Source organism: Salmo trutta, unplaced genomic scaffold (genome assembly GCF_901001165.1).
Source record: "Salmo trutta unplaced genomic scaffold, fSalTru1.1, whole genome shotgun sequence".
Classification (NCBI taxonomy): Eukaryota; Metazoa; Chordata; class Actinopteri; order Salmoniformes; family Salmonidae; genus Salmo; species Salmo trutta.
The window spans coordinates 130,112-149,320 of NW_021822469.1; the positions used below are offsets into that span (position 1 = coordinate 130,112).

At 48.2% G+C, this 19,209-nt stretch overlaps 1 protein-coding gene across 1 annotated transcript in view; it reads left to right on the top strand.

Moving 5' to 3' along the window:
• Nucleotides 1-19,209, top strand: part of homer2 (homer scaffold protein 2) — a gene marked incomplete in the record, with an annotated part of 92,757 nt that overhangs the window by 29,680 nt on the left and 43,868 nt on the right. Inside the window, 1 exon segment of the mRNA XM_029743969.1 lies at nt 18,598-18,729. Coding sequence (XP_029599829.1) covers nt 18,598-18,729 — 132 coding nt within the window.

A 19,209-nucleotide genomic window follows, 5' to 3' on the forward strand; every position in this document is an offset into this window, starting at 1 on the left:
GATACACGGAACAGGGTTGGACGGCTGGCTGCATTACATGGAACAGGGTTGGAAGGCTGGCTGCGTCATATGGAACAGGGTTGGACGGCTGGCTGGCTGCGTCACATGGAACAGGGTTGGACGGCTGGCTGGCTGCGTCACCTGGAACAGGGTTGGACAGCTGGCTGTGTCACATGGAACAGGGTTGGACGGCTGGCTGCGATACACGGAACAGGGTTGGACGGCTGGCTGCGATACACGGAACAGGGTTGGACGGCTGGCTGCGTTACATGGAACAGGGTTGGAAGGCTGGCTGCGTCATATGGAACAGGGTTGGACGGCTGTCTGCGTTACATGGAACAGGGTTAGACGGCTGGCTGGCTGCGTCATATGGAACAGGGTTGGATGGCTGGCTGCGTCACATGGAACAGGGTTGGACGGCTGGCTGGCTGCGTTACAAGGAACAGGGTTGGACGGCTGGCTGGCTGCGTCACATGGAACAGGGTTAGACGGCTGGCTGGCTGCGTTACATGGAACAGGGTTAGACGGCTGGCTGGCTGCGTCATATGGAACAGGGTTGGACGGCTGGCTGGCTGCGTCACATGGAACAGGGTTGGACGGCTGGCTGGCTGCGTTACATGGAACAGGGTTGGACGGCTGGCTGCGTCACATGGAACAGGGTTGGACGGCTGGCTGGCTGCGTTACATGGAACAGGGTTAGACGGCTGGCTGGCTGCGTTACATGGAACAGGGTTAGACGGCTGGCTGGCTGCGTCATATGGAACAGGGTTGGACGGCTGGCTGGCTGCGTCACATGGAACAGGGTTGGACGGCTGGCTGGCTGCGTTACATGGAACAGGGTTGGACGGCTGGCTGCGTCACATGGAACAGGGTTGGACGGCTGGCTGGCTGCGTTACATGGAACAGGGTTGGACGGCTGGCTGGCTGCGTCACATGGAACAGGGTTGGACGGCTGGCTGGCTGCGTCACATGGAACAGGGTTGGACGGCTGGCTGGCTGCGTCACATGGAACAGGGTTGGACGGCTGGCTGGCTGCGTCACATGGAACAGGGTTGGACGGCTGGCTGGCTGCGTCATATGGAACAGGGTTGGACGGCTGTCTGCGTTACATGGAACAGGGTTGGACGGCTGGCTGGCTGCGTCACGTGGAACAGGGTTGGACGGCTGGCTGCGATACATGGAACAGGGTTGGACGGCTGGCTGGCTGCGTCATCTGGAACAGGATTGGACGGCTGGCTGCGATACATGGAACAGGGTTGGATGGCTGGCTGCGTCACATAGAACAGGGTTGGATGGCTGGCTGCGATACATGGAACAGGGTTGGATGGCTGGCTGCGTCACATGGAACAGGGTTGGATGGCTGGCTGCGATACATGGAACAGGGTTGGATGGCTGGCTGCGTCACATGGAACAGGGTTGGATGGCTGGCTGCGTTACGTGGAACAGGGTTGGACGGCTGGCTGCGATACATGGAACAGGGTTGGACGGCTGGCTGGCTGCGTCATCTGGAACAGGATTGGACGGCTGGCTGCGTCACATGGAACAGGGTTGGATGGCTGGCTGCGTCACATAGAACAGGGTTGGATGGCTGGCTGCGTCACATGGAACAGGGTTGGATGGCTGGCTGCGTCATATGGAACAGGGTTGGACGGCTGGCTGGCTGCGTCACATGGAACAGGGTTGGACGGCTGTCTGGCTGCGTCACATGGAACAGGGTTGGACGGCTGGCTGGCTGCGTTACATGGAACAGGGTTGGACGGCTGGCTGGCTGCGTTACATGGAACAGGGTTGGACGGCTGGCTGCGTCACATGGAACAGGGTTGGACGGCTGGCTGGCTGCGTCACATGGAACAGGGTTGGACAGCTGGCTGCGATACATGGAACAGGGTTGGGCGGCTGGCTGGCTGCGTCACATGGAACAGGGTTTGACGGCTGGCTGGCTGCGTTACATGGAACAGGGTTGGACGGCTGGCTGGCTGCGTCACATGGAACAGGGTTGGACGGCTGGCTGGCTGCGTCACATGGAACAGGGTTGGACGGCTGGCTGGCTGCGTCACATGGAACAGGGTTGGACGGCTGGCTGGCTGCGTCACATGGAACAGGGTTGGACGGCTGTCTGGCTGCGTCACATGGAACAGGGTTGGACGGCTGGCTGGCTGCGTCACATGGAACAGGGTTGGACGGCTGGCTGGCTGCGTCACATGGAACAGGGTTGGACGGCTGGCTGCGTTACATGGAACAGGGTTGGACGGCTGGCTGCGTTACATGGAACAGGGTTGGATGGCTGGCAACAAACTATCTTAGGCAACCATATATAGGCACATCCTCTGTGTTTTAATCAAATCAACTATATTCACTGAGCTTGTCTGATGCTTTAAGCGAACTGTTTGATGAAATCATTTAAGACACACGAATGAGTAGAGGGAGTCCGACCGCAATTGATTTGATTGTGCTCAGACTTGCTGCGCTGTGTTAATAATAATTTTTCTACAGCGAGTGACTGTGTGATTAGCACTCGTTATCTCTCTCTCCTCCCTGCTGCATCGACCACAGAGAACTTCAAGTGTTTATCACGCTGTCCATGTTGCCATTTCTGACTGAAAAGTTCTGTTACTGAAATACCTCATTTTGTTTAGGAAAAACATTCCCTCATCCCTTGCTCTCTTTACGTGACACATGTATGCATCACATGCATGTGACCAATAGGACCTGACCTGTAGCGTAGCGTAGCATAATCACATCAATAAATTGGTTATAACAAACTCTGAACACGTGACGGCAAATGGATGCAAAGGACGTGACAAATGAATTGGAAACGGGGTAATGTTTACTGGTTGCTCAGGAGCTGAAGGGGAAGTCAGATGTGTGGAATAAATGTGACGAGTTGTGGAAAATACTGGAGATCAAGAAAAATTAGGTAAGGAGCAAGCGATGCATGGATGTTATTTGCAGAACAGGTGCTGTTAGATTACAACATATTTTTTCTGACCGTTTGGAACAATGTAAACAGCACTAAATAAATGATAAGCAAACCAGAGTTCTGCTTTTGTAAAGCCTTTATTATTTATTGTTTACGCTAATCATTCAAGGGTCGACTTATTTTCTTTTAAAACTAAAATGCTTGATTGCATTTCAATTCATGAATGACTCATATATATATATATATATATATATATATATATATATATATGAGTCATTCATGAATTGAAATGCAATCAAGCATTTTAGTTTTTTATATATATATATTTATATTTAACCTTTATTTAACTACGCAAGTCAGTTAAGAACAAATTCTTATTTACAATGACAGCCTAGGAACAGTGGGTTTACTGCCTTGTTCAGGGGCAGAACGACAGATTTTTACTTTGTCAGTTCGGGGATTTGATCCAACACTCTAACCACTAGGTTACCTGCTGGTTACTGGCCCAACACTCTAACCACTAGGCTACCTGCTGGTTACTGGCCCAACACTCTAACCACTAGACTACCTGCTGGTTACTGGTCCAACACTCTAACCACTAGGCTACCTGCTGGTTACTGGCCTAACGCTCTAACCACTAGGCTACCTGCTGGTTACTGGTCCAACACTCTAACCACTAGGTTACCTGCTGGTTACTGGTCCAACACTCTAACCACTAGGCTACCTGCTGGTTACTGGCCCAACACTCTAACCACTAGACTACCTGCTGGTTACTGGCCCAACACTCTAACCACTAGGCTACCTGCTGGTTACTGGCCCAACACTCTAACCACTAGGCTACCTGCTGGTTACTGGCCCAACACTCTAACCACTAGGCTACCTGCTGGTTACTGGCTCAACACTCTAACCACTAGGCTACCTACTGAGGGTTATTATTATAATAAATGTAATTTTTCTGACAATTTGAAGTGTAAACCACTCTAAATAAGTAGTAGAAGACAGGCCTTATTACAGTATAGGAAAGATTAAAAACACACGCATTTGTGAAATAGTTTATCTGACATGTTGTTGTTGCTTGGTGCTCAGGGAATCAGTAGGCTATTAAACAAACACTCAAACATGACCAAAAGTATGTGGACACCTGCTCGTCAAACATCTCATTCCAAAATCATAGGCATTAATATGGAGTTGGTCCCCCCTTTGCTGCTATAAAAGCCTGTAATCTTCTGGGAAGGCTTTCCACTAGATGTTGGAACATTGCTGCGAGGAATTGATTCTGTTCAGCCACAAGCATTAGTGAGGTCGGGCACTGATGTCCGGCTCGCAGTCAGCGTTCCAATTCATCCCAAAGGTCTTCAATGGGGTTGAGGTTAGGGCTCTGTGCATGCCAGTCAAGTTTTTCCACATCGATCTCAACAAACCATTTCTGCTTTGTGCACGGGGGGCATTGTCATGCTGAAACAGGAAAGGGCCTTCCCCAAACTGTTGCCACAAAGTTGGAAGGACAGAATCGTCTAGAACGTCATTGTATGCTGTAGCATTAAGATTTCTCTTCACTGGAACTAAGGGGCCTAGCCTGAACCATGAAAAACAGCCCCAGAACCCCCTCCACCGCCTAACTTTACAGTTGGCACTGTGCATTCGGGCAGGTAGCGTTCTCCTGGCATCCCCCAAACCCAGATACGTCCATTGGACTGCCAGATGGTGAAGCGTGATTCATCACTCCAGAGAACGCGTTTCCACTGCTCCAGAGTCCAATGGCGGCGAGCTTTATACCACTCCAGCCGACTCTTGGCATTGCCCAAGGTGATCTTAGGCTTGTGTGCAGCTGCTCGGCCATGGAGACCCATTTCATGAATGGACAAACAGTTATTGTGCTGACGTTGCTTCCAGAAGCAGTTTGGAACTTGGTAGTGAGTGTTGCAACTGAGGACAGACAATTTTTACACGCTACGTGCTTCAACGCTCTGCAGTCCCATTCTGTGAGTTTGTGTGGCCTACCACTTCGCAGCTGAGCCGTTGTTGCTCCTAGACGTTTACACTTCACAATAACAGCACTTACAGTTGACCGGGGCAGCTCTAGGAGGGCAGACATTTGACGTACTGACTTGTTGGGAAGGTGGCTTCCTATGATGGTGCCACGTTGAAAGTCACGGAGCTCTTCAGTATGACCATTCGACTGCCAATGTTTGTCTATGGAGATTACATGGCGGTGTGCTTGATATTATACACCTGTCTGCAATGGGTCTGGTTGAAATAGCCTAAATCCACTAATTTGAAGAGGTGTCCACATACTTTTGTGTATATGTAGTGTATAAATGGATGATTTATTAAAGCCAGGCACATTTAACAGTTAGGCTATTGATTATAGACCTAATTAAGTTGTCGTTTCCTTGCTCCTCAATTTTGTTAAACAATTAAAGGCAAGTGCTGTTTTCTCGTCTCCTAAATCCGCTGCTGTCTCCGCCGCATTGTTCTCAACACCAATATGCTGGTTAACTTTGCTATTATCCACATAGCAACATGGTTTAGGAAAAGGCGCCAATTCAACAGCGCACTGATGTTTCAGAACCGCGGACAGCGACTGCTATCCAAGCACATTTGTTATAAAATAATATTTTTATTAGTGTTGCACCATTGTTCTTATGTAACCATATAGAATTTCAGTAGCACATGTCTTAGAGATGGACTGTTCCATCCCCACGGCCTCCACAATGGATCAGTCCAATCAGACAGGCGTCTTGTACACCATGATATTATTATATATATATTTTACTACTGTTCAGCTAAAGAAATCTGTTGACCAGGGGGGGGGGTGTGTGTGTGTGTGTGTGTGTGTGTGTGTGTGTGTGTGTGTGTGTTGGATAGAGGGGTAACTAGTATTTTCCCCAGAGAGTCTGCTGAGGCTATGAGAGGGTGAGGAGGGGACGACCCCCCCCTGATGTGTTGTCACTGGGTGATGTGAGGAAAGGGGTGGGGGGGGGAGTGACGGCTAGGAGAAGAACCTTTAAAGGGCAACTCCTGGAGCACCCCACCCACACACCATATTTACACATGCTCTCTCTCTGTCTCTGTCTCTCTCTCTCTCTCTCTCTCTGTCTCTGTGTCTCTCTCTCTGTGTCTCTCTCTCTGTGTCTCTCTCTCTGTGTCTCTCTCTCTGTGTCTCTCTCTCTGTGTCTCTCTCTCTGTCTGTCTGTCTGTCTGTCTGTCTGTCTGTCTGTCTGTCTGTCTGTCTGTCTGTCTGTCTGTCTGTCTGTCGCTCTCTCTCTGTCGCTCTCTCTCTCTTTCTCTTTCTCTTTCTGTCTCTCTTTCTCTCTCTCTTTCTCTCTCTCTCTCTCTCTGTCTCTCTCTCTCTCTGTCTCTCTGTCTTGCTCTCTCTGTCTTGCTCTCTCGCTTGTCTGTCTGCCTGTCTGTCTGTCTGCCTGTCTGTCTGACATATACTGTGAGACTATCACCCCTAACCCTGCCAACAGCTACAGTGTCTAAATGAAGATCAGCTTGATGCTGGCTCCTATCTCCTCTCTGACAGTGAAACCCCACTGAGCATGATGCAGAGAACAGATCCACCACGTATTACACCACGTAATCCCCCTAGCTACTGAACATTACCTGTCTCTGTGGATTGTGTCAGGCTTCCACCCACCTCCCCCTAGCTACTGAACATTACCTGTCTCTGTGGATTGTGTCAGGCTTCCACCCACCTCCTCCTAGCTACTGAACATGACCTGTCTCTGTGGATTGTGTCAGGCTTCCACTCACCTCCCCCTAGCTACTGAACATTACCTGTCTCTGTGGATTGTGTCAGGCTTCCACCCACCTCCTCCTAGCTACTGAACATGACCTGTCTCTGTGGATTGTGTCAGGCTTCCACTCACCTCCCCCTAGCTACTGAACATTACCTGTCTCTGTGGATTGTGTCAGGCTTCCACCCACCTCCCCCTAGCTACTGAACATGACCTGTCTCTGTGGATTGTGTCAGGCTTCCACCCACCTCCCCCTAGCTACTGAACATTACCTGTCTCTGTGGATTGTGTCAGGCTTCCACCCACCTCCCCCTAGCTACTGAACATTACCTGTCTCTGTGGATTGTGTCAGGCTTCCACCCACCTCCCCCTAGCTACTGAACATTACCTGTCTCTGTGGATTGTGTCAGGCTTCCACCCACCTCCCCCTAGCTACTGAACATGACCTGTCTCTGTGGATTGTCTCAGGCTTCCACCCACCTCCCCCTAGCTACTGAACATGACCTGTCTCTGTGGATTGTGTCAGGCTTCCACCCACCTCCCCCTAGCTACTGAACATTACCTGTCTCTGTGGATTGTGTCAGGCTTCCACCCACCTCCCCCTAGCTACTGAACATTACCTGTCTCTGTGGATTGTGTCAGGCTTCCACCCACCTCCCCCTAGCTACTGAACATTACCTGTCTCTGTGGATTGTGTCAGGCTTCCACCCACCTCCCCCTAGCTACTGAACATTACCTGTCTCTGTGGATTGTGTCAGGCTTCCACCCACCTCCCCCTAGCTACTGACCATTACCTGTCTCTGTGGATTGTGTCAGGCTTCCACCCACCTCCCCCTAGCTACTGAACATTACCTGTCTCTGTGGATTGGGTTTGCTGTGACATCCATGTCTTCGTTTTCACCTGTACACCTGGCACAAACCAGACGCATCATGTTGCCCACATACATACTCTTCTCTACGGTGTGTAGACATCAACCTATTGACTCTGACATTATCAACGTCAGGGTTGACGGACGGAAGTGTTCCAACTCAACAGAATCATCTCAGCTCTCCAATGGAAGGAAGTGTTCCAACTCAACAGAATCATCTCAGCTCTCCAATGGAAGAAGTGTTGCAACTCAACAGAATCATCTCAGCTCTCCAACTCAACAGAATCATCTCAGCTCTCCAATGGAAGGAAGTGTTCCAACTCAACAGAATCATCTCAGCTCTCCAATGGAAGGAAGTGTTCCAACTCAACAGAATCATCTCAGCTCTCCAATGGAAGGAAGTGTTCCAACTCAACAGAATCATCTCAGCTCTCCAATGGAAGGAAGTGTTCCAACTCAACAGAATCATCTCAGCTCTCCAATGGAAGGAAGTGTTCCAACTCAACAGAATCATCTCAGCTCTCCAATGGAAGGAAGTGTTCCAACTCAACAGAATCATCTCAGCTCTCCAATGGAAGAAGTGTTCCAACTCAACAGAATCATCTCAGCTCTCCAATGGAAGGAAGTGTTCCAACTCAACAGAATCATCTCAGCTCTCCAATGGAAGGAAGTGTTCCAACTCAACAGAATCATCTCAGCTCTCCAATGGAAGGAAGTGTTCCAACTCAACAGAATCATCTCAGCTCTCCAATGGAAGGAAGTGTTCCAACTCAACAGAATCATCTCAGCTCTCCAATGGAAGGAAGTGTTCCAACTCAACAGAATCATCTCAGCTCTCCAATGGAAGGAAGTGTTCCAACTCAACAGAATCATCTCAGCTCTCCAATGGAAGGAAGTGTTCCAACTCAACAGAATCATCTCAGCTCTCCAGTGGAAGGAAGTGTTCCAACTCAACAGAATCATCTCAGCTCTCCAGTGGAAGGAAGTGTTCCAACTCAACAGAATAATCTCAGCTCTCCAATGGAAGGAAGTGTTCCAACTCAACAGAATCATCTCAGCTCTCCAATGGAAGGAAGTGTTCCAACTCAACAGAATCATCTCAGCTCTCCAATGGAAGGAAGTGTTCCAACTCAACAGAATCATCTCAGCTCTCCAATGGAAGGAAGTGTTCCAACTCAACAGAATCATCTCAGCTCTCCAATGGAAGGAAGTGTTCCAACTCAACAGAATCATCTCAGCTCTCCAATGGAAGGAAGTGTTCCAACTCAACAGAATCATCTCAGCTCTCCAATGGAAGGAAGTGTTCCAACTCAACAGAATCATCTCAGCTCTCCAGTGGAAGGAAGTGTTCCAACTCAACAGAATCATCTCAGCTCTCCAGTGGAAGGAAGTGTTCCAACTCAACAGAATAATCTCAGCTCTCCAATGGAAGGAAGTGTTCCAACTCAACAGAATCATCTCAGCTCTCCAATGGAAGGAAGTGTTCCAACTCAACAGAATCATCTCAGCTCTCCAATGGAAGCAGACATTTATTTCTACCTAAAACCAGACGTGATTTTCTTTGCATAGACACAAGGCTGAAAGGCTTGTCTGTTTGACTTTAGGTGTGCGTCGAAAGTTTCCCCCTTTTCCCCACATAGTGCACTACTAGCCAGGGTATGTAACCTAATGCCTGTCTGTGTATCAGGTGTTTTAGTGTTGAGCTCATAGAGGTCTTCTGAACAGGAAGACTAGTTCACAGAGAGAGATTTCATCAACCCCAGCTGAGCTCCGAATTGAACTCAGCAGATACAATTTCTGGGCATACTTTCAAAACACTCTCTTTAGTCTACTAATTATCTTTTATGGGTTTTACTTTTCATCGTTTTGCTCCAAACATACTGCAATTTATTTGGTTTGATGAGATTGTTGTATTAACCTCAGAAAGCAAAGTAATGTTTTTTTGATTTCCTTCTCCTACCATCTGGGACCAGAACAAAATTTGACCTTAACTCTGTGGGCCTCATGAGATCCTATCTGAGTTGGCACTTCAAGGCTTCTACAGTCTGTTTACCAGTTCCCCAGTCCCTCTCTACCTCCAGAAAAACACATACCGTTTCTCCCAGTCCCTTGAAGGTCCCTTAGTCTGCATGCGCTCTCTCTCTGGTCCTGGAAGTCTGCCTGTTCTATGTACCCCCCCCCCACACACACACACACACTGACTGACTGACAACTGCTCCTACCTGACACAGAGGAGAGGGCGACTGAGAGAGAGGACTGCTGGGGGTCGGACTGCTGTAGCTGGCTATTCACTGACTCCAAACTGGCATGTCATTGGTCATCCCTGGTGGAGAGTGCTATTCTCTGTCTGTCTGTGGTAGGACATGATGTCTCTGTCTGTCTGTGGTAGGACATGATGTCTCTGTCTGTCTGTCTGTGGTAGGACATGATGTCTCTGTCTGTCTGTCTGTGGTAGGGCATGACGTCTCTGTCTGTCTGTCTGTGGTAGGGCATGACGTCTCGGTCTGTCTGTGGTAGGGCATGACGTCTCGGTCTGTCTGTTGTAGGGCATGACGTCTCGGTCTGTCTGTGGTAGGGCATGACGTCTCGGTCTGTCTGTGGTAGGGCATGACGTCTCGGTCTGTCTGTGGTAGGGCATGACGTCTCGGTCTGTCTGTGGTAGGGCATGACGTCTCGGTCTGTCTGTGGTAGGGCATGACGTCTCGGTCTGTCTGTGGTAGGGCATGACGTCTCGGTCTGTCTGTGGTAGGGCATGACGTCTCGGTCTGTCTGTGGTAGGGCATGACGTCTCGGTCTGTCTGTGGTAGGGCATGACGTCTCGGTCTGTCTGTGGTAGGGCATGACGTCTCGGTCTGTCTGTGGTAGGGCATGACGTCTCGGTCTGTCTGTGGTAGGGCATGACGTCTCTGTCTGTCTGTGGTAGGACATGATGTATCTTTCTGTCTGTGGTAGGACATGATGTAGGGCTACAGGTGGCTGGGTATTCCTGGGAATCTCTTCTTTCCTTCATACTGTACCAGGTTACACAGCTCAGTATCTGCTGGTTTCAATGAGTTACCAGGTTACTCAGCTCAGCGTCTGCTGGTTTTAATGAGTTACCAGGTTACACAGCTCAGCATCTGCTGGTTTCAATGAGTTACCAGGTTACACAGCTCAGTGTCTGCTGGTTTTAATGAGTTACCAGGTTACACAGCTCAGCATCTTCTGGTTTCAATGAGTTACCAGGTTACACAGCTCAGCATCTGCTGGTTTCAATGAGTTACCAGGTTACACAGCTCAGCGTCTGCTGGTTTCAATGAGTTACCAGGTTACACATCTTAGCGTCTGCTGGTTTTAATGAGTTTCCAGGTTACACAGCTCAGCGTCTGCTGGTTTCAATGAGTTACCAGGTTACACAGCTCAGCGTCTGCTGGTTTCAATGAGTTACCAGGTTACACAGCTCAGCGTCTGCTGGTTTCAATGAGTTACCAGGTTACACAGCTCAGCGTCTGCTGGTTTCAATGAGTTACCAGGTTACACAGCTCTCTCTCTCTCTGTCTCTGTGGGTGATTTTAGACTAGTGAAGACATTAGAGATGCAGTACTGAGATAGTTTCTCATTTCAACTGTGCAGGGAGGTTAAGCTAGGAGGGTGTTGTTGATGACATCAGATCACTGCTGGTGCCACTATCCTCCTGAGACCTGCTTCATTAAACATGCTGCTGCTGCGTCCCAATGCCACCCTATTCCCTATATACACCACTACTTTAGGGCCCTGTCAGGTGTACAGTAGTGCACTCTGTAGCAAATAGGTTGCCATTTGGGTTGTGGATAGTCTTCACTACCAACACCAACCGTTTTCCATTTCCTCGTAACTGGCAAACACACAGCCAAGCGACGACCTCCAGGTACAGCTACTGAGATCAATAAGCTGTTTACAGATCTCAGTGGAACGCTGACAGTTGGTGTGTGTGTGTGTGTGTAGTGGTGTAAAGGGGATTATATCTTCCTGGCTGATTTATCCTACACATCACATGACTGGCAGGGTTCATATTCTCTCATCCTCATTCTGTTTCCTTGTTCCGTCTCTTTCACTACTTTTTATTTCCCTTCTCTCTGTCTCCCTCCTCCTCTTCCTCCTTTCATCTCTTCATCCCTTCATATGAAGAGGATGAACAGGGTTTGAGTCATCACACACCAAACTCTCTCTCTCTGTGTCTCTCTTTCTGTGTCTCTCTCTCTCTCTCTCTCTCTCTCTGTGTGTCTCTGTGTCTCTCTCTCTCTCTCTGTGTGTCTCTCTGTGTCTCTGTGTCTCTCTCTCTCTCTCTCTTTGTGTGTCTCTCTCTCTCTCTCTGTGTCTCTCTCTCTCTGTGTCTCTCTCTCTCTCTGTGTCTCTCTCTCTCTCTGTGTCTCTCTCTCTCTGTGTCTCTCTCTCTCTCTTTCTCTCTCTCTCTGTGTCTCTCTCTCTCTCTGTGTGTCTCTGTGTCTAACTCTCTGTCTGTGTGTGTCTCTCTGTGTCTCTGTGTCTCTCTCTCTCTCTGTGTGTGTCTCTTTCTCTCTCTCTCTCTCTCTCTCTCTCTGTGTCTCTGTGTGGGTGGGTGATTTCAGATTTGGGAATAAGTTAATACTGTATCCCTCTGAGAGTTTCTCATTTCAACTGTGTAGGGAGGCTAAGATAGGAGGGTGTTCTCTCTCTCTCTCCCCCTGCATGTGTGTGATCAGGTTTGTCACAGTGTGAATAACTGAGACAGATGACTCCAGTTATTTACATTAACACACACAACCATGACATGTCAGAGAGATCTTAGACACATACTGAAGACTGAACCTCCTTTGTTCCCTGTGAATGTACCGGTCTTCCTACAGGGACTTGGGATGAGTCCCACATGGTGCCCGATTCCCTATTTAGTGCACTACTTCAAAATCACATTTTATTGGTTGCGTACCTATTTCATTTGTTTTATTTAACCTTTATTTAACTAGGCAAGTCAGTTAAGAACAAATTCTTAACTGTGCCGCCCTATGGGACTCCCAATCACGGCCGGATGTGATACAGCCTAGATTCGAACCAGGGACTGTAGTGAGACCTCTTGCACTGAGATTCAGTGCCTTAGACCGCTGCGCCACTCAGATGTTATCACAGGTGCAGCGTAATGCTGGTGTTTCTAGCTCCAGCAGTGCAGTAATATCTAACAATACATGCAAACCCCCAAAATTAAAATGAAGAAATATCAGAACGAGCCATGTTAGAGTCCTGTGTGTGTGTGTGACAGACAGACAGACAGTATATTAATACAAAAAATGTGTACAGCAGTAGTTATATAGGATGAGCCACCACCAGGGGACCAGGGACCATAGGGGGTAGGGAACCAGGGAACCAGGGACCATAGGGGGTAGGGAACCAGAGAACCAGGGACTATAGGGGGTAGGGAACCAGGGAACCAGGGAACAATAGGGGGTAGGGAACCAGGGAACCATAGGGGGTAGGGAACCAGGGAACCAGGGACCATAGGGGGTAGGGAACCAGAGAACCAGGGACTATAGGGGGTAGGGAACCAGGGAACCAGGGAACCATAGGGGGTAGGGAACCAGGGAACCATAGGGGGTAGGGAACCAGGGAACCATAGGGGGTAGGGAACCAGGGAACCATAGGGGGTAGGGAACCAGGGAACCATAGGGGGTAGGGAACCAGGGAACCATAGGGGGTAGGGAACCAGGGAACCATAGGGGGTAGGGAACCAGGGAACCATAGGGGGTAGGGAACTCAGAAAAGTCTTCCTCGACCCCTAGCAACAGTCACCTCTAGATAACCTTGACAACAAGCTGAGCTGTGTCTCTAAAGCATGTCAGTAAAGGTTGTTGTGTAACTCCCCGTCTCTTCTAGTTCTCTTGTCTGACGTAGTGTTTTACAGAGCCTTTTATTGGAAATACAACGCTCTGGGGATTTGTCATGCATGTCTGGTTTGGACAGTGTTCTGGGCTCTCAGTGAGGTGTGAGGGTGTGAGGTCTCTGTGTGAGGTCTGAGCTCTGGCTAAAAAGATGAGTGTTAGACAGCTCCTCAGCAGAGAGGGAGATGGGGTGGTGAGGGAAATATAAAAAGGAGGGGGAGGCAGGGAGAGGCAGGAGGATGAGGGAGAGGCAGGAGGATGAGGGAGAGGCAGGAGGATGAGGCAGGGAGAGACAGGAGGATGAGGCAGGGAGAGACAGGAGGATGAGGCAGGGAGAGACAGGAGGATGAGGCAGGGAGAGACAGGAGGATGAGGCAGGGAGAGACAGGAGGATGAGGCAGGGAGGGACAGGAGGATGAGGGAGAGGCAGGGAGAGACAGGAGGATCAGGGAGAGACAGGAGGATGAGGGAGAGGCAGGGAGAGACAGGAGGATGAGGGAGAGGCAGGGAGAGAGACAGGAGGATGAGGCAGGGAGAGAGAGACAGGAGGATGAGGCAGGGAGAGATGGGGGTTGAGGGAGAGGCAGGGAGAGACAGGAGGATGAGGGAGAGGCAGGGAGAGAGACAGGAGGATGAGGCAGAGAGATGGGGGTTGAGGAAGAGATGGAGGGGAAAGAGGGAGATGGGTGATAATGGGGAGGGAGAGAGGAGGAGGAGAGAGAGAGAGAGGAGGAGGACGAGGTGGTAGAGGAAGAATGAGAGGAGGAGAGTGGTTGTCAGTTATTCCTAGTCCTAATTCTGGAAGCAGGACCATGTTGCTATGAGACAAGGGGTGCATAGTAATTAACATGTCTTGTGTTGTCTCTTAATTGTTGGGATCAGTTCTCTGTGCTGCTCCGAGACAGAGAGAGAGAGAGGGACAGAGAATGTTTTCTTTGTTTAGGAGTGTTTGTGGGTGGGTGTTCTTGCTTGTGTGTGTGTGTGTGTGTGTGTGTGTGTGTGATTTCAGTTCATGTGGAGGTTTCCAGAGGTGGGACCAAGTCACTATTATTCCAGTCACAAGGTCAGAGTCTCCAGTCGAGTCCCGACTAGAACGGTCAGAGTCTCCAGTCGAGTCCCGACTAGAACGGTCAGAGTCTCCAGTCGAGTCCCGACTAGAACGGTCAGAGTCTCCAGTCGAGTCCCGACTAGAACGGTCAGAGTCTCCAGTCGAGTCCCGACTAGAACGGTCAGAGTCTCCAGTCGAGTCCAAGTCGTACGTTTTTTCAAGTCAAATAAACTACACATACAATGGCTTGTTCAATTACACGTCTTTGTCTATTTATTGATGCTACCAGACAGACATTTTCATTATTTTGTCTACAACATATTTTGATTATGTCACAATACATTTCAACAAATTCCAAATTAAGCTTCATATACATTTCATACTGTAAGACCAGTCGGCCTCATTGCTGCTGAGCTTCAAGGTAAACAGTTTATATTCTGGATCCCAGTTTTTGGAGCTGCGTATTTACTATGCCAATCATCTCTCCCTACAATTGACATTTGTGCTGCACCAGATCCTATAGCTGTAAATCAGCAATCTGTTCGCTGGCTCTGTTGTTCTCAAACTTCTTGACCTGCAACCCCACCCACCCACCCTCACCCCCGAAAAGGGGTGGTTCCAAGCTCGCAACCCCCGTGCACAATCGCTGCCCAAATGTAGCCTGTCATTGCAGCCATAAACAGTGACGCATTTTCAAACTGCAAGACACCGATGTAAACTGCCTTTTACACCCTCCTACATTTTGAGATGAAAGTCATTCATGTTAGCAGCCAATATTAACTAGGGATATCATGTCCCCTTAGCAGAAAAACACCCCCAAAGACTAATGTTTCCACCTCCATGTTTGACGGTGGGGATGGTGTTCTTGGTGTCATAGGCAGCATTCCTCCTCCAAACACGGCGAGTTGAGTTGATGCCAAAGAGCTCCATTTTGGTCTCATCTGACCACAACACTTTCACCCAGTTGTCCTCTGAATCATTCAGATGTTCATTGGCAAACTTCAGACGGGCATGTATATGTGCTTTCTTGAGCAGGGGGACCTTGCGGGCACTGCAGGATTTCAGTCCTTCACGGCGTAGTGTGTTAGCAATTGTTTTCTTGGTGACTATGGTCCCAGCTGCCTTGAGATCATTGACAAGATTTTCCCGTGTAGTTCTGGGCTGATTCCTCATCGTTCTCATGATCATTGCAACTCCGCGAGGTGAGATCTTGCATGGAGCCCCAGGCCGAGGGAGATAGAAGAACTGTCAGTGTTTCTTCCATCTGTTGTCACCTTCTCACCAAGCTGCTTGGCGATGGTCTTGTAGCCCATTCCAGCCTTGTGTAGGTCTACAATCTTGTCCCTGACATCCTTGGAGAGCTCTTTGGTCTTGGCCATGGTGGAGAGTTTGGAATCTGATTGATTGATTGCTTCTGTGGACAGGTGTCTTTTATACAGGTAACAAGCTGAGATTAGGAGCACTCCCTTTAAGAGTGTGCTCCTAATCTCGGCTCGTTACCTGTATAAAAGACACCTGGGAGCCAGAAAATACTTATTTCCCTCATTAAAATGCAAATCAATTTATAAATTTTTTTTCTGGATTTTTTGTTGTTGTTATTCTGTCTCTCACTGTTCAAATAAACCTACCATTAAAATTATAGACTGATCATTTCTTTGTCAGTGGGCAAACGTACAAAATCAGCAGGGGATCAAATACTTTTTTCCCTCACTGTATATCAGTTTCATCAATCACGCTCCTTACCATATCACAGTCTCAGTGACTCACTTCTCTCCCGGAAACACTGGCTCTGTCTATTACAGACCACGTCCCAAATAGCACCCTATTCCCTGTATAGTGCACTACTTTAGACCAGGGCCCTTAGGACCATTTAGGAGGCAGTCTATCATTAGACTATTAATACATGTAATGTAATCATGCTACAGTAACAGGCCTGTTAAACAGCTATAGTATAACAGCTAGACTACACTGTAACTAAATGTAATGTAATCATGCTACAGTAACAGGCCTGTTAAACAGCTACGAGTGTAACAGCTAGACTACACTGTAACTAAATGTAATGTAATCATGCTACAGTAACAGGCCTGTTAAACAGCTATAGTATAACAGCTGGACTACACTGTAACTAAATGTAATGTAATCATGCTACAGTAACAGGTCTGTTAAACAGCTACTAGTATATAACAGCTGGACTACACTGTAACTAAGAAGGTCTGTGTCCCAAATTACTCCCTATTCCCTACATTGTGCACTACTTTAGACCAGAGTTCTATAGGCTCTGGTCAAGAGTAGGCCACTATATAGGGTGCCTTTTGGGATACGGACTTGGGAGTCGTGATGACCATTATAGGGGTCAGTGGGCTGTGTGGATACGTGCATACTGGACATAGTTGGAGGCAGGGTGTATGTGTGAGTGTGTGTGTGTGAGTGTGCGGCAGAGACTCCGAAGGAAACCAATCTAATTGTCCTGATATTACTCTGTTCCTCTTCAGATTACATAAAGCCTCAAGCTCTTTCTCTTGTCATTGTGTCATTATGGAAATTGATTTTGTCTTTCTTTCTCTGGAGTTCAGAAGGGAAGGAGACTGTTAGCAAAAGTGAGGTTTATTTTAGTTTATTTTTTCTTCAAAAAAACAATTTAGTGATTTCACATTTACTTAATTTCTGGTGCTGTATAAGGGCTTGATCTTTGGCCAGAGTTGTATTGTAGAAGCTAAATGGTTAGCTTCACCTCTAAATCTTGTACAAGAAGATTATTTTAGATGTTCTGAGAACAAAATAAGTTGTGGCTTGTGTCAACAACAACAAACAGGAAACTGAAACTGAAAGCCTTGAGAAAAAAACAAACTATATTTTCTATTTGTCAATAGGAGCACTTCTGCTCATCTTTTCCATGGAGAGCACAGAGGTTGATACACACAGATCCATGTTGTTCTGCACAGTGGGATAATGTGTGTCTTGGCCAGCCCAGTCCCAGCCAGAACCAACAGTAATATAATACAGTGCCGTAACAAAATATTGGCCCCCCCTTTCTAATTTTCTCTACTTTTGCATATTTCTTTATACTGGAATGTTGTCAGATCTTCAACCAAAACCTAATATTAGATAAAGGGAACCTGAGTGAATAAATAACACAACAATTTGCATACTTATTTAATTTATTTGATGAACAAAGTTATGCAACACTCATTGCCCCAGTGTGTAAAAGTAATCGTCCCCAAGGACACTCAATAACTGGTGTCACCTTCAGCTGCAATGACTCCAACCAAACGCTTCCTGTAGTTAATTGATCAGTCTCTCACGTTGCTGTGGAGGGTTTTTTGGCCCACTCTTCCATGCAGAACTGCTGTAACTCGGCGACGTTTTGGGGTTTTCAAGCATGAACTGTTCGTTTCAAGTCCTGCCACAACATCTCAGTTGGGATTAGGTCTGGACTTTGACTAGGCCATTCCAAAACTTCAAATGTGTTTAGCTTTTTAGCCATTTTCATGTAGACTTGATGTTTTGGATCGTTGTCTTGCTGCATGGCCCAGCTGTGCTTCAGCTCACAGACAGATGGTCTGACATTCTCCTGGAGAATGATCTGATACAGAGCAGAATTCACGGTTCCTTCTATTAAGGCAAGTTGCTTAGGTCCTGAGGCAGCAAAGCATCTCCAAACCATCACACTACCACCACCATGCTTGACCGTTGGTATGAGGTTCTGGGGAATGCAGTGTTTGGTTTTCGCCAGGCATAATTGGACCCATGTCATCCAAAAAGTTATACTTTTAACTCATCTGTCCGTAGAACATTCTTCCAAGAGTCTTGATGATCATCCAGGTGCTTTTTGACAAACTGGAGTCAACTTTTTGGACGAGATGGGTCCCATTATGTCTGGCGAAAACCAAAGGACTTCAGGGGCTTATTCTGTTGCAAAAAGTTTCGTCAATGGAAGGGATCTACCTGAATTTGTCCAATAGAAACTCTTGTTTTAGTGTTTGGACTGATGATTATTACACCCCAGGTGCAAAACTGTGGCCCACTGAGGTTTCCCAAACTGTTTGTGCTTTGACCCTTTTCCATGTCCCAGTGGCCCAGCAAGGCACGTACCCCCTCCAGGGGCACCACCACATCTCCTACTAACGTGTAATTTCCTGTCTCTCTTCAGGTGATCATCAACAGCACCATCACCCCCAACATGACCTTCACCAAGACCTCCCAGAAGTTTGGCCAATGGGCTGACAGCAGAGCCAACACAGTGTTCGGACTGGGGTTCGCCTCCGAGCAGCAGCTGGCCAAGGTACTGATTGATTGATTGATTTTCTGTTACAATTTTTAAAAGACAAAGCTATTCCGTCACTACCGGCAACATAAAGTCGTTCCGTCACTACCGGCAACATAAAGCCGTTCCGTCACTACCGGCAACAGAAAGCCGTTCCGTCACTACCGGCAACATAAAGCCGTTCCGTCACTACCGGCAACACAAAGCCGTTCCGTCACTACCGGCAACACAAAGCCGTTCCGTCACTACCGGCAACACAAAGCCGTTCCGTCACTACCGGCAACACAAAGCCGTTCCGTCACTACCGGCAACACAAAGCCGTTCCGTCACTACCGGCAACATAAAGCCGTTCCGTCACTACCGGCAACATAAAGCCGTTCCGTCACTACCGTAAAGCCGTTCCGTCACTACCGGCAACATAAAGCCGTTCCGTCACTACCGGCAACAGAAAGCCGTTCCGTCACTACCGGCAACACAAAGCCGTTCCGTCACTACCGG